We start from the raw sequence: 16,600 nt of genomic DNA, 5'->3' as shown, positions 1-16,600 counted from the left end.
GTGGGTTGTTTTTTTCAAATCATCTTAAGGAATAAGCCTTCCAGTTTAAGAATGCTAATATCATTCTGGATTTGGTTAGCTTGTTTTGGTTCTAGCACTTGCCACTGCTTTTGAAAGAATGACTTTTGGGGGTAGGGGGGTAGGTGTGGACAATAAAATGTACCAAAAAGGATGGATAAAATGATGAATGCAAAGTAAAGAGGAAAAGTAATATAAGTAAGTATGTCAAAGTGATCATCATGGTTAGTAATCCTGGTGTCAGCAGAATGGAGTCTGAGAAGTTGCAGCAGTGAACTGGCATGCATACTGCAGCCATGCAGTACACGTGGGCCTCTACGTTATTCTCATGCAGAAAATCGCTTCTGATTTATTAGGTCACCCACCGTTGCATGTATAGTGCTTCCACTAATGAGTTCAAAGCTGTGTAATTTGTATTGGATCTCTAAGAGATCTTAGATCACTTCTGTCTCGGATGGAAGAGTAGTGCCATGGCAAGAAGGTAAATAAGAACAGGTGGAGTGTGTAAAAAAGGCAAGGCAGTGAAGAACCTGAAGTGTCAAGGGCTTCCAAGATCACCATGAGGGGATGGCAGAATAAGGAGAGGACCGCAGATGCTGGATGAGTTCCAGCTCCTCTAAATCCGAGGTATGAGTACTCTGGATCTCACAATCTGGGAGAAGAGTGAGTGATGAGGCATCTTGCTCTTAAGAGCAGGAAGTCAGTAGTCTGATGTGGCAGTTTTGTCCGTTTTTGACAAATCCTAGCAAGTTGTTTGCTCTTTTATTCCTGGTGAGAACAGTCAGTGTAGTCTTGGCTTGTGGAACGATCTGATGAACCAGAAGTAATAAAGGTAAAAGCATAGATCATCTTGACTGAGAAAGGTTAGCAAAGAGAATGCCCTTGGAACTCTTTGAACTGTATGGGTCCTCTGAGACTACAAAAGAAAATTTAACTCTCTGTGGTCTTTTGTTCCCTAGGTTTGGTCTGCAGCACTGAAAAGAAAAATGCAAGGATGGAGACCTGTCTATCTCCTGGAACACAAGGTCCTCTATGAGACACCAGGAGCACTTAGTTTAAAGTCTGCGGAGCTCAGTACTGGGGAGTCAGTTGCCAGAATCTGAGTAAAGGCTAGGCCCAGAGTTGAACTCCAAGGTAGAGAAAGTATTTCTCAGTGGTGACTCCTATTCAGCATGACCCACCTGAACCAGGGATTCTGCCTTAGGAATGCCTTTGCAATAGTGGGAACCAGGTTTCTTGAGGTTTCACAGAAATTTCTAGGATTTGAAAGATAGGTCACAACTTTTAGGTATCAGTTTAATGGACTGCTCTTTTTGAAAAAGTTGATGGTTTATGGTGACACTGTCTGGCACTCAACAGTCCTGATTCTCAGGATCTAACAGAGCCAGAAACTGAGTTCTACATATATGGAAGAAGATTTGTTTCCTTTGAATAGGGGGTTCCAGATCTAGAATGGACAGTTCTTCCGTATTTAATGCTTACTCGTGAATACTGATTTTAAAATACTCTAATCTGTTCTACAGGTTGATGCTGCCATCTACTGGAAATAATTGCATATTTTTAGAGCTGATTTGATTACACTAAATTTAAAATATTTTAAGATATTAAATGTATTAATAATTATAAAATGAAAGTATTTTTAAAAATATAAGTAGATATTCTCAGACTTTCACCTGAGGATCACAAATTTGTTAGAAAAAAGTACTTGGTGAATTTCTGCTACTAATCCCTGGCTTTACAGAGCCAAGTTGAGACTACTTCCCCAGTTTGTCTCACCTTTTACCATCATAGGCATGTTTTCTCCATGGCTGGTAAATGATACTAAAGCTCTTTCCAAGTGTGTAAATTACGTTTTGTCTCTGAATTTTCTGAAAGAGCCTGTCTTTTCATGGTCTATGAAGAAAGCTTAATGATGTGGTTCTTCTATCTTTGATCTCCTGGCACCTAAAATATAGTCAGCACAAAATTAGCACTTAAACAAAGAAATGTGATGTGTTTTGCATCGCTAGAGTAATTTCTGGAAAGTAAAATAGTAATTTCTAGTTATTTAAATTAAAGTGTAACAACATCCTCAGACTAAATAAAATTTTGCGTTTCTAAATTTGCTTTTGTAAAAGAATACTGAGGTAATGTCTGGAGCAAGCACCCAAGTTTGCTCCTTGAGCATTGAGCCTTATGCAACCCTTCCTTTTAAATGACTTTTATTTTCTGGGTGTTAATCTGATCTAAGTCTGCATTACTAATGTATTACATATCATCTGATTTCAGAATCAAAGGGATCTGCAGCTGCTTTGTACTTGGGTGGGAAACCGCTTGGTGCAAGCCAGGGAGTCGTGGTTGAATGCCTGGCAAATATCAGAAACCACAGAAACCAGAAACTAGAAAGACAATACGGTGACAGATTTTATAACCTTTTTTTACTTCAGAGTATTCAGCTAATCTCTTCCTATGGTGATTTTTCCACTGAACCTTTGTTTTGTGAACTGGGATTCTTGCTACCTATTTTATATCTATCAGGATTTAAGATTCATAGTGGTACAGTGATCCAGAATTGTTACATCATTTATCAAGTAGTACTTAGCAATTTTTGTGATGATCTCCCCCAGGCTTATCTTAATACATAAAATAATTTCGTACAACTGCAAAGAAGTATCTTTTTAAAGCAAGTGGTAAATGAAAACTTCTTTGTATGTTGTTTGGTAAATAAGCAAGACTTCATACATTGTTTGGATATGTCATGATACAGGCTTATGATATTTATATTTCTCATTATTGAACACATTTAGATACATTGTAAACATATGCTTTAACATATTTTCCAGTATTCATTGTGAGAGAAAGTGGTAGTAAGCATACTTCTCATGGTTACAAGGTAATTTTAGTAGTTTCCCACCCTGTTGCCTTTTATGGTAGTTGTTTCTTCAGTGCTTGTTGAATTTATTGGAACAGCTCTATAGTTGACCCGTATAGAACTACTGAATTATTCCAGAATTACTGGAATACAGTGAAGGTAGGCAATTTAGACTTAAAGTTTCTTCTGAAGTCTTTGAAATCTTACTGTCATGTGGTTATTCACTGTCTGTGTATAGGTCTTCGTCTAACGTGAACAGTACGTTAATAGAGCCAAGATAATTCAAACAAGCAAGTATATATATATATATACACACATGCTAAAATTATGTTTTCCTAAGGAAGAAAAAAAGTCATGTATACTTACTACATCTATACCTATTAACTTGGTGGCTACTGGAAGACCTAATTTTCTTTTGAAAATTCTTTCACCCTGCCCAAAGCATAGATACATTTTTCAGCAATTCTTTTGGAATGAGAATAGACGATATGGTTGGAAGGACCTACATTAAATAAATGTGAACCCATTCCTGGAAGAAATTTGTCTTACCTAACTTTAAAACACCTGTTAAAGAAATCCCAGTGTCCCCAAAGAATTTCTTCCTGTACTTAACTTCTCTAGCTAGACGGTTTCTCCTAACATTTAACCTAAATCTCCTTTGTTACAACTTAAACCTCATCCCAGTTACCAAGGTTATAGAGATTATTTCTCCTTCTGCAACAGCGTTTTCCATATATGGTAACTGCTATTATTTATCTTCTCCCTTCTAGACAAAACACCACCATTCTTCCAGTCTTTCATACAGTGGTTTAAATTGATGCAGCACAAAAGAATCATTAGATATGTTCCCAGAATTTACAGCAAAGAAAAGAAGAGTATGTGTAAAATGAGAGTGAGGACACCAACTTAGCTCTGTAGTATCATTTCATATTGCTCGTTCGTGAATGCAGGCAAGCCAGATGTAATCAAATCCAAACACTGATCAACTGAACTAGTTGTATATTGAAGAAGTACACAGCCTGGAAGTAAGATTTTAACAGCTTTGCCAATTCAAACTTAATAAATCAGGTTGACATCTTTGGAGATGTATAATGGATCAACACAGACTTACCACTAGATTGGTATTTCTTTTTTTTTTTTTTTTTTCTTGTATATGGCAATTCTATTTGAGTGATGTAAAGCACAGCAAAATTACTCTGCTAATATATCAACTCATCTGTAATACTCTCTTTACTACCACTGAATCCTCACAGGGGCAGGACATCAAATTCTCAGGGAGACAATCTTAATTTATCCATAGGTTGAACATTGCATGTGTGGGTTTTATTACCTCTGGATAATTGAACACCATGTTTCTGCAATTAGATAAATGTTTGGTGTTATGTTTCTCTAATTTATGTAAATTATAGTTATAGATACTAATTATCCTATTTAAACTTGGCTAGCTCCCCAAAGACTTCTAAGAAGAAACTAATAATTATTAGCTTATCTTCTTTTAACACCCTGGAGGCTACCATTAGCACCAGACCATTTGTGAGTTGGTAGGTTACTTATATTTTCTGACTTACAGGTAGTATAAAAAGAGATCAATAAAACAAAAGGGCTAGGTTAAAATATTTGTTCCTTGTATAGGAAAAACTTTGCACTTAAACTCGGTAGCTGCTTTCAAGATGACAATAGCCGCAGTTATCAGGATTTAAGATAATTGGTGTAACTAATGAATATATGCATTTGTTCAACAACTACAGTGCTAGTATACTTTTAACAAAGAAAACAAATTGTAGGCTTTTAATGTTTTGCTAGTTACTGTAAAACTAAATGTCTGGTATTCATACTTCCTAGGCACTGCAAGAATGGGTTATTTTCAGCAGGCACTTTTCAATTTAGTGCATTTCTCAGAGCTGCCAAAGAAAGGTCTGTGTTTTGGCTTTCACATATTCACAACCTTCTTTTACCAGAAGTTACAAGCCTTGCAGCAGGGGTGGCAGAGGCGAATAAATGTTAACCTTCTGATTTGGTACTGGCCTCCAATACAGGTATAGGACAGAAAACATGAGGTAGCAATGCCTTAAAGTACTGCAGAGGAATCCAACAAAGCTTGTCTGTGAATACCTAACAACTGTGTAGATGTGGTGAAATTTCATTATTTATTGTTTTGAAATACCAGTTATTGGCATTGTATTTGAAGCATTGATTTTCCTTAAAAGCTGATTCACATCTATGATCACAAAGATTAAATGCACTCTCATTATTCTTTTAATTACAGAATATAGAACAGACTGAACGATGATCTTGTGACAGAGAAGTAATTTAAGTTAGCGCTTTTCCATGTTTTACTATGTCACATAGGTCCATAAATACACCATTATGTTTTCTTTGTAGGTAAACAAAATGTGTACCAGTTTTACATTATTATTTAGCTCTGGCACTGAAAGAAAAAACATGTTGCACATAACGATCCCAGCATACTACCTCATTAGTTTCCTTAGCAAATCTGCTGAAAAAACAAGTTTCTGACTTAGCTTCAATAGCACCAAAATCATTCATAGCATTTGGTTTCACTGCATTTGAAAAATGGTACTCTTTGGTATGTGAATAATGGATTATGTTGCCTTCAGTTGATCTGTAATTCTTTATCCTGTTGATGAGACATTATAGTTGTTTTATTTTTTACAAAGGTCAAATAGTTCACTACTTGCACAGGCAGTTTTTTCTTGTGTAAGCTTGCTTGCAATTTGTAGTTTCACAACACAAATAGCTATTGTCACTTAAGTACCCTTACTATAGAATCTCTCTTTTGTCATGATCCTACATGCACTTGATTAAACATATAAAAGAGGATTAAATTCAGTGCAGTTACAGAAACACATAGAAGTCTTTGGGATAGCACGCGTTTCCTCTGCAGTTTAAGATTGCCCCCAAAAAGCGTAACAAACCATATTCTTCATATTTTTAACTGATTCAGTAAGAACCGTATCTTTTATAGTCTTTGTACAAAGCTGTCATTACTGTTTTAACTGGAATTACTCCTTACACGGAAGACATGTTAGTCCAAAGACAGAAAAAGTTTGTCAGTGTTTGTACCCGCCCCCCCCCCCCAAGAGGGGAAGATGTTGGGGGGGGAGAGGAAAGGTTATTTGGTGCTGTTCTAATTCCTCATGAGACTGTTGAAGAATTCTGCTAACGTATGTTTGCCTGTCCTTCATGGTTAATAATTTATCTTTATTCTTCAGAGGGGAAGTGTTGTCATTGTGTCCAACGTCTTGAAAAAACCGTTAAATTTCGGAGGAAGAAGTAAGAGCCGGCACTCTTGGCGCCCTGCTACTTTTTTGTGCTTGCGACTCTGTCGCGATAACTGGGGGAGCGCCTCCGGCGGCTGCGGCAGGCCGGGAGGGCGCGGGCCCGGCCGACCTCCTGCACGGGGCGGATGGCCACGCGCTGCTTGACCGGAACGCTGCCGGGGGCTCCGCGCCCGGACGAGGGTAAGCTCGCTACGCGCGCTTCCAGGGAGACCGCCCTAGCCCTGCGCGCCCCTCACTGCCTCGCACGGCGGGGGTGCCGTCTGCTCGCTGGAGGCTGAAGCCCGTGGCGTTCTCCGCAGGAGAAACGCTCTGGCCCCTCTTCCCCCGCGGCGCTGCGCGCGTAGCGCACCCGCTCTTGCCCCGCGCCGGCGGAACGGGGAGGGGGGGGGGGCCCGGCGGCGGCCCCGCTCCCCGCCAGAAGCGGCGACGGCCAGGGGGACCCGCCGCGCCCAGCGCTCCCCTCGGCCACGCCGGCAGCTCGCTCCGGGCCTCTCCCCAGAGCCCGGAGGCAGGAGCTGCCGAGTCTCCTCGCCCACACCGCCGGTAGGAGGGAAGCGGGAAACGAGCGAGCTGCCTCTTCCGCCCCGTGCTGGCAGGCGGCGGGAGGAGGGCCGCGGAGCGGAGGGACCCTCCTCAGGCGCTGCCGACGGCCCGGGGCCTCGCCCCGGCGCCTGCCGCCGCCGTTTTAAACAGGGCTCCGCAGCCGGAGCTTCCGCCTCCCGCGGCGGCGGCGGCGGGCGCCCGCCTGCCCCTCTACTTACAACGGGTGCCGCGAGCGGATTGGCTGGGGCGGGCTGCTCCAGCCCCGCCCCCTTTCTGTGTGCTCTGCCGCCATGTTAGAGAGCCGGGAGGGGTCGGCGGGGCTGCCATAAAGCGAGCGGACGGAGGGGGAGCAATAGCGGCAGCGGGCGGTGCGTGGCGCTGGGGAAGGGGTGGTTTGGTGGGGGAGGAAGAGAAGGCGCGGGCTGTCGTGCTCGCTTCTCGGCCACAGGACTGAATGGCGGATGCCCCGATCCCCAGTGGTGGCGAGATGGAGCCGGAGCGGCATCAGCGGACGGAGAAGACCAGCGCGGGCCTCCTCGGGGTGGAGAGTAATAGAGCAGGAGGCGCTGAGGACACCACACAAAATGGCCGACGCTCTGAGAGCAGTAGCACTGGGGAGGCGCTGCTGGTGGCTGCTGTTGCTGCAGAGGACAAGGTCCCCCCAAACCTCAGCATCACTAGCAGCAGCCAGCGCAGGAGCAGCATCTCAACGGCAAATGAACAACAACAGCAGCAGCCGCCCAGCGGTGTGTTGGGGGGGGCCTCCCCCTCTCCCTAAGCCCCCAGAAGACCTGCCTGTTAGGAGGAACTTTCAGATCCCCAGGAAGAGCAGAGAAAAGAAAGGTTGTTCCTTCCCTTTCCCTCCCTTCTCTCCCTCACTCCCCTCTTCATCTTATTCATTAGGCAGGATCTTTATGCACCTCACACAACTGCATGCAAAATCCTGCGGGTGTGGAGGAGGCTGTGGCATGGCTCGGACTAGTGAGGCTGCTGGGGATAAGATATTTAGTGTCAGAGAGGCTTTTACATTCTTTTCTCTCCCTACCCCTTCTTCTTTTCTTTTTCGTTTTAATTTTGTCACAAGGAGGAGAAAAAAAAAAAAAAACCCAAAAACAAAAGTCGGCTTGAATTTCAGACCGTTGCTTTAAAAGGACGGAAAAGCTGGATGCAGTCAGGGTGGGCTTGAGTGTTGATCCTGGCTCTGCTTCTGGAGATGCAATCGCATGCAGAGAAGATGGTTCTATGGGACACGGACATGCAGAGAAGATGGTTCGCTTTTCTCTTCCCCCTGACCTCCTCTCTGCAGGAGAGGGGTGTAATCCTGTTTAGGGTAGACTAGCAAATACTGAGCAGAGTTGTCTTTCATTGATGATACGCAGAAGACTGTTCTTACCTAGTGAAAGTTCCTTGCTTTGCAGGGAGGAAGCCAGCATCCCATGTTCACATGCCTCACCTTGGAAGCGTTTCTCTTCCAAGCGTCCAGGGTTTGTTTTTTGGTTTTCGAGTAACTCTTCCTCTAAAAGCCTGTGGTATTTCTTGCTTTTCGTAAGACTCCATTGGCTTCTGCTTATCTTTGATTTTGTTAAGTGGCGTTGAAGATGTGTCTTATTTCTTCCCTGAAACTTATCTCAGTTCTTGACCTTTTGCAACATGGGGTCAGTAACTTAGTATGTATCACAAAAATACCTGTTCGCATAGGCTTCTAGTTCTTCAGAGAAGAGTCTAACATCTAACTTCTTGAAATGCTTTCTTCTGTAAGGAAGAGATGAAGGTAGGTTTATTTCATTATCCAGTCTTTCCTTTTCCCTCCTTCCATTTTTGGCAGTAATGTCCCCTTTTTCCTTTTCTTCCTTTTCCATTGCCACCCCCCGAGGGGGGGGGATACAAGTCTGGCAGAGATGCATTGTAAAAAGGACTGGGTTGATTTGGAGGAAAAAAAAGCCTCATTATTCATCTGACAGAAAAATGTCTGGATAAAACATGGTGCCTCTTGCACTTCCCATATGTCAGACCCAATACCTTTTGAATACCTTTAAATATATATCAGAAATGTTTAGTGTTTAACCACAGACATTGGAAGTTCCTCTCTAGCATTTGGTGCCAATGTGAATGAAAACTTGCAAAATACCTTTTTGGGTCATCTAATTCATCATTTGCCTATGCAGAACCATCTCCTACAGGGTGTAAAAAGCTTTAGAAAATGTAGTTCAAACATCAGGCTTCTGTGTCTTCTAGGGTAGAACGGGAAGCCATTCTTACCCTACTTCTAAAATTCACTCGCTAACGTCAGGGTCATTTGACCCATTCTTAAGGGCTTACTTTTTAGTGTACTTGTATTTTTTTCTTTCCCTTTCAGCTTACAGAAAGCTTCTTGGGCATTTTAATCATACTGGCAACTTACGGTTTCCAAAATTCTCAGAACAGACCTCCATTCTGTTAGTGGTGCTTGCAGTCTTATAGTTGCTTACGGTTGCTGATCGTTGGTCTTACACCGTGTGATACCATGATGCAAAGTGCTGTGAGAAAGCATGTTGTAGGCAAGACTAGCAAAAGTGGGCTAGCATAAAAGCTGCCAACATGATTTTTGAGGACAGCCAAATTGCTATTGGAATTAGTATTGGCATTTGAGAAATGCAATTAAATCAGTTCTGGAGCTAAACTAGAAGATAAGCAGTGCATTGATCGTCTGACATGGTAGTGGCATACGCTTACAACATGCCTAGTACCAGTGTTCAATTACATCTTATTAAATTACAAAATAATCAAAATATCATCTGTCCCTCTCAAAAGAGCTCTCTTGGCTGGATTCTAAATTCTAGCATGAAACAATACACATGGAAGCTTCCTCCATCCATCCTTGTATTGGAATTGTCCTTGTTTTGCTTTTTAAACCTCCATTTTATTCCTGGACGTGCCATCCTGACAGATACCTGCTGTCTTGATCGTGAAGACTAATCTGTTATGCACAAACTTTAAAATCTGTACAGGATGACTTTGTTATTTGGGTGGGGTTGGGTTTTTTTTTGGTCGTTTGTTTTTCTTTTTTTAAGCAGCAAAATGTGTTTGCAGAACGACTTTTGATTGTGAAGCAATTAAAAATTGAATCTGCAAAGCAAAAATGTAAGGGAAAAGTCCTAGAAAATTTAGGGTTTAGCTGCTTATTTAGCCTTTCTGGAATTTATCTCCACCTCTATTGGAGACTAACAAGTGACTGAAAGTCAACAGAAAGAATCTTGTTAATGTGGAGAAATGCATCTGGAGGAAGCGTACTTCTTAAAACTAATTGTGGTTAGTTGTCACGAAGAATCTTTCTTCTGATTTCCTTTTCTTTTTTTCCTAGCGGAAGAGTTCAAGAAACCAAACTAAGAAAGGTTGGCTGTGAGGGTTTGGTTTTTTTTTTTTTTTTTTTAAGGTGTGCGTGCATTTGTTTTCCTACTTAGAACTGTCTTGAAAGTTTCTGTTTTCTTGGTACATACAGTTTAGTAATGATGTTATGCTCTCTTGAGTAGCTTCTCTTTTTTTTTTTTTTATCTTGGTACTATAGCCTGTTGTCATGGCCTCTCTGAGGCCAATTTGATTGTCAGATTTTCGCAGGTTTCTGAGTCTGCCTGAAAATTCAAAGATCCTTGTTTAATAAGATGAGGAAAAACAAAGTTTCAAGATAAAGCACTGGAAGAGCATTTTTTAACTTACTGAAATAACTCTATGAATGGTCCTCATGCCAAAAGACAATCCCAAAAAACATGCTCAAGTAGCAACCAGTGACTTAAGGGGTTGCTTGTTGATTAAGGTTGGACATTTATTTCCATAGTGTACCAAGTTATCAAATGTCTGCTGTTTCTCAGAGTGAGTAGGGGAAAAAGGTCTCGCTTTTATCCATGAAAATCTTAGCAATACTTGCTTGGAGGTCTAGATTGTCCCTTTTCTACTTAATAGTATTTGATGGTTTGTTTTGACTTGTCTTTTGTCTTCCAATTTTCCGTATCTTTGGCAGAGATCCGTATCTGCTATTTGCTACTTAGTATTTCTACATGGGGATTTCATTATGCAATCCTTGAACTTGATAACTGTTTAGACCTTTTGAGAGCAAAAGATGTTTGAGGCTGAAAAAATCACAGAAGTAACAACATTATGGTTCATTAACACCACAGATTTTTGGTTTTAGTCTTAAAAAATGAACTTAAAGAAAATCATGCTTCTCAGTGGAGTTTTTGTAGCAGGAGCGTTTGTTTGTGAAGAGTGCTAGCATTCTGCCAACTTACAATAAAATAAGTAATTTACTTATCTTCACTTAAAAGTTAGTTCAGGATTCCTTAAAGAGAACGTCTCTGTCATCTTCTTCACATTCTGACTTAAAAAAAACCAAACAGCCAAACCCGCTAACTCCAAACTTGGTTATCTCAAGTTGAAGCATCAGACAGCTGTGAAAGAGAAACTTAAAGCCTGTAGGGAATTACATGCATCCAAACGTCCAGTCTAATGTCTGTCCCTAGACTAGTTACTGTATTAGCTAAACTAAGTTTCCACCTAAAAATACTTATGTATGTTCCAATACACTGAGTAGAAACTGAACAAAAACAGTATTTATTTACTTACTTTTACTTATGCGAAACAAGCCAGCAAAAACCACAATAATTGACTTGTATGTATTACACTGCAAGTTAGTCCTTAACGTAAATTACTGTTTAATTTACACGGGTCAATAAAGGTGCAGCATACCCACATCAGGTTTGTATAGTGAGTCTGAAAAATACATATGTACACGCTACTGGTCTTTGAAGTGATGTAGGACTGGAGATAAACTTAATAATCTCATCCTTTGCCTGTGAACATAGGGTTTGGTGACTGCTACAGAAGGTCTAGTTTAGTACTTTTTTTTTTTCTTTTTTTTTTTTTTTTTTCTTGCTTCTGAACTCCTTTAAGTGAGGTACAGGCTCTTCTATAGTGACCTTAACCTTTCAGAAAACAGCTGCCCTTTAGCAGCAATGCTTAGATGACAAATTGACAAATATTACCTTGCTACTTACCTCGTTAGGTAATGTTTCAGGTTTTTACCAAGAACCTGAAGCCTGCAGTGCCTCAAGTTCTGGAGAAACTGGGAAGTGGATTTGAGCCTGTCACGAAGCATATGATGAGTGTCTTTGAGGAGTCATACTTGGAGAAGCGGGAGGGGGGGGGGGGGGGGGGGAGTTTATGCCATGCACTCTAAAAAATTTATTGACTGTTGTATATGATAGTTTATCTGAAATTCAAAGCTAAGTGACATGGGTTTTTTTGCTTTATGATTGCAGTGCTATCCTGCAGTCAGTTTGCCAGTTACTCCTTGCTCCATCCATCATTTGGCAACTCGGAAATGGAATGCAATAGATACAAAACTAGCAGGCTGCCCCCGTAGAAAAAAATGCTTAGTGGGTACTGTCTCGGTCTCAGACCAAATGTGGATTGTCTGCTACTACTATATATGAAAAGGTGGCAAGCAGACAGAAGGTTTTGCTGATAAAATTCAGTATTTATAAGTAATCTTCAAAACATAAGTAGTGTATTACTTCTGTAAGGATTATACATTCAACAAATTTCATTCATGTTCCTTTTTTCTCAGTCAATGGGTGACATCTGATCATGAAGCCAATCACTCTTAATTTACGCATGAAGTAAACTAAGGCAAGATTGTATGTGTCGTTGCTGTTCTTCGCTTTGTATTGAGTAGGCAGTGCATATCAAAGGAATAGAAATACCATTACCGTGAGGTTTTTGGATAATTAAGCATTTTCTTACTAAAAGGTGGATGTAAAGTCTTGTTCTTGGACTGATGTGATCAATTAGGTGGAATCGGTCTCGTTTTAATGTGTGTGCTCTCAAATTGAAAAATTGGAATCTCAAAAGTCACTTTTGTGCCCAAGTACTTAAAAATATTTCAGTTTTGATCTGTCTTTATTTACAAAGGTAGCAACAGTACTTCTTCTAGCTTCAGTAGTATCTGATGAACTTAGATGATGTGTTTGGGGTATAAATTTGGTGAAGTACAAAAAAGTATATATATATTATTTAGTAAGTAACAATAGTAGTAAAACATACGTTCAGTTCTCTGCTAAGAAACTGAAGAAAAAAATGCAACAATCTTTAAAAAAATCTCTAATTTGCTGTATTCCATAATGTAAAGCATTAGATAGAGCTCTTCCATATGTCTGTTGAGAGCTGTTTGTATAGTAGTTCATGTAGGGTCTCCCTAGCTGAAGAACAGGGGGACTTGCTGTTCTTGGGCAAGTCTGTCTCAGCTCCAGAAAGCAGGAGATGTTTAAACACAAATGGGAACGGAGTTGACAATGCTTGAATGAATGACATGATCCTAATTGATGTAATAATACGCCTCTTCCTAGATACGCATCTGGGAAGGAGGCAAGACGTTGTGTATAGTTTGTGGTCAGTCTTTCTAGCTAGCCCTAGCTAGAGTTTTCTACTTGCCTGGACTCAAGATGGAAGAAATAGGCTGGGTTTGACTGAGCACGCGTTTTAGGGGGAGGGAGGGAGGGAGAAGGGGTGAGGTACAGTAATCACTGTTAAGGAAACAGGAAATTTGGACAAGCAGCTGGCATTGGTAACCTTCTGCCTTAACTGGTCCTTTTAGGCAGAAGAGGAGCAGGTAATACATGAAACTCATGCACTGCAACACGAGGGTTTAGTAACTCCTTGTCAGAAAGATCTAAGAGGTGTTTGGGGATAGGGTGGGACAGGAGGTGCTTTTCCAGTGTGTGTAGGCTTGTTTTATATTTTATTAATAAGTGTTTCTCTCTTCAGTACAAGTGCATTCAGAATTTCATTCACTTCTAATTATCTTTCCTCCCATATTGCTGTCAGCCTTTCAAGAATGAAGGCGTTGTTACTAAAAAGGATGTTATATAAGAACTGTTTCTTAATCACTTTCGTAACTTCCACTCTTAAAAAAAATCACTTATTCATTGTTGCTGGTGTTGGAATCATTGTTTTACTTCAGTTTGCGGATGTGGTATTACATTATAAAAATGTGTGTTTAAATGCAGCTTTTACTAGATAACAAAAAACAGTTCAGTTTTCATTTAGAACATTTGTTTTACGTTGAGGCTAATGCAGTAAATTTTTCCTGCAAATGAGGAAAAGATTACTATGTAAATCTACTACTGTATTATTTAATGAAGTTGGTGATACACTCCAAAGATGTAATTAAATTTAATTTGCTGTTAGAGTAATGGTAGATTGTCTTTTATGTGAGACTAGTACTATTGTAGTTCATTCCTAACTATTGTAACTTCTAGCAGTTTCAGGTGATGGTGGTTTGGGGGTTTATTTTGGTAGAGAAAAATAGGCCATCCTACAACAAGAGCAAAAGGGAATACTTAACTGTCAGAAGTTTGCAAATACCACAAAAATACTGCACTTTTTGTAAGTATTTTGGAATTTACCCTGAGGAGAAGAACACTTGCCATACTGAACTAGTTCAGTTCCCCCAGAACTATTATTTTCCTAGACATTACTCACAAAATCTGTGCTCAAGATTCTCTGCTGGCCTGCTCGGGTTGCTCTTCTGATCAGTTTGCCACTTTCAGTACCCTAATACAAATAAAGAAGCTTGGGAGATGAACACTTTATTGTGCAAACTTAGGCAAAGCTTTGCCCAGAAGGTGAATTTGTATAAGTGAAAGGCTTTCCTTTTTAATCAGTTATTGTAAGGGATAAGATCATAAAGCATGAACACAGGCAGTGTGTTTTTTAGTAATAGGAGCTTATTGGACTTCTTAAGACAGTATTGAATTTGTAAATATTTAGTCTAATAAGCAAGCATACAACCATAAGCAAACGAACAAAAAACTCTGTAGTGGCTCTAAAGAGAGGCTAAGCTATGAAACTGTTGTTGAGAGTTTTATTAGAACAATTTGTTCCTGGTTCTTAATTAAGAGCTAATTAGTCTAATTAAAGTTCTAAAAGTTTAATTACAGTGTTCTGCAATACGTGTCAGATGTTTTCAAAGGGTAAATTCTGACTCGAAGTGCTTCCCTTATAAACTTCTGAGAACTAGCTGTTCAAGTGTAATATTGAAAAAGCATAAAGAAATATGGTAGTTTTTTTAAGATGCTATAATTCTAGGCAACTTTAAGTTAAACTTTCTAGCCTAAATTCCATCTTTTTCAAATATTTTAGGTGTCTTTTTATTCTAAATTGAATCATGAACCATTTCTCTTTGAGCATAAACTGTCAATGAACTGGAAATTTTTTGATTTTTTCGAGATGTGTATTGGAGCTTATTATCTTATTTGTTCTCTTTTATAGCACTCTTTCAGCCAGTAGCTGTAGGCTCTCGAGAATTTGAGGATGTTGTGAAGATTCTGCATTCATCTTACTTGGAACCAAGTTCAGTGTCCAATTTTAATTACAAGAGAGCTAGCTTAGTTCATAGTGAACTGTTGGAAAAGGAAGTAAGTATATTTTTGGCTTCTCTTAATGAATAAGGTACACGTCAGATGAAATTTAATGGTTTTTCTGAGTCTAGAGGCAAAGACCTGGAGATTATTTTCTACTTACATGCTTGATATTTAATTGCAAACTCACATCACCAAAAATGTAAGCAGGTATTTTTCAGGCAAGTTTATTACTGCATAGACATAAAATTTTGCCTGCCATATACTCAAAAAAGACTAAAAGAAAAATTTTATTTGGCACCACTTGTCTCTGTGCATTTTTAGTTTTCAAAAGTTTTCTTAATTTTTAATGTATTTTTAATAACCTGGAAAGATGTTACAGTGTCTTATTTGAAAGGCCTGATGCTTCCCATGAAACTTAAGATTAAAATATTTTTCTGATACTAAGTTTACATAGTCTCTGTAATTTTGTTGTTTTCCAAGAAGAAGTACCTAAAAGAGTTGATTACTTGAACTAGTAAGTGGAGAAGCTTGGTTAAAGCACTTCTGCTGTACCTTTTCTGGTGTCTCTTAAATCTAGCCTCGGCTTTCTTTCATAACTGTGAAATTAGTTTTCAGTCCCAGTGCCAAAAACTTCATGTATGGAGTAATAGAATATATAATTGGTTTGCTATAATTATTATCTTGAAACTATGAGGTAAACTCTGAAGCTTTTTTTTTTTTTTTTTTTTTTTTTTTAATCTATTGTAACATTTATGATTCATGGTTATAGCTATGGAGTATTGCAACTGATGAAAACCACCTCAGTACCAGTGAGGTGCAACTGCAAAAGTACATGTACAACATAAGAGATAATGGGTCTGTCTCCTAAAAAGAGAAAAAGGCTTATTTCTGGAATTTCAAAGATGGTATGGAAGGCATTGAGCTGGATGCTTGTAGATAGTTATGCTACAAAGATAACACTAAAACATTACTGCACAGGCTTGTTTGAAGAGTGTCTAAAAAACCAACCAAACAAAGAAAATTAAGCCAATGATATTTCCCACGGGTATAATGTTTTTGAAATTTAATTTTAGCAACTATAGTCTCATTCAAATTATCTTTTGATTATTTTTGTACGCTTGGATCTGCTGACATAGATGGGGCCTTAAAACATTGACACTTGAATGTGACAGCAGTAGTCTCTCTACATGTGTAATAACATGTAACTTTACATGTAAGTTTCTGTAATAACAGTTCACAGAAAAACGCAGAGAGCTGAAATTTGATGGTCGCCTAGAAAAAGAGCTTTCTGAAACCTATGCATTTCTGATGGTTGATCGACCTCAGGTAAGAAAACAAAACTGCTTATGAAATGCTTTCTCTTCTTTTTGAATTAAGAGTTGTTTGTTTTTTTTTAACACAGTTGTGTTTTTATTGACACACTTGGTAATCTTTAAATTATTTTTGCAAAATTAAGCACTGGAACGTGTAGAAGGATGGGAAGGAGATATGAT

General features: G+C 39.5%; 1 protein-coding gene across 1 annotated transcript in view; it reads left to right on the top strand.

Moving 5' to 3' along the window:
- Window positions 1-7,015: 7,015 nt before the first annotated feature.
- TASOR (transcription activation suppressor) overlaps window positions 7,016-16,600 on the top strand; it is a 34,744-nt gene continuing 25,159 nt past the window's right edge. Inside the window, 4 exon segments of the mRNA XM_029996226.2 lie at window positions 7,016-7,468; window positions 7,470-7,557; window positions 15,016-15,161; window positions 16,341-16,433. Of these exon segments, the coding sequence (XP_029852086.1) occupies window positions 7,169-7,468; window positions 7,470-7,557; window positions 15,016-15,161; window positions 16,341-16,433 (627 nt within the window). The 5' untranslated portion in view covers window positions 7,016-7,168.

Source organism: Aquila chrysaetos, chromosome 20 (assembly GCF_900496995.4).
Source record: "Aquila chrysaetos chrysaetos chromosome 20, bAquChr1.4, whole genome shotgun sequence".
Classification (NCBI taxonomy): domain Eukaryota; kingdom Metazoa; phylum Chordata; class Aves; order Accipitriformes; family Accipitridae; genus Aquila; species Aquila chrysaetos.
Note: the sequence above shows the minus strand (reverse complement) of the source record. Positions and strands in the feature narration are given on the sequence as shown.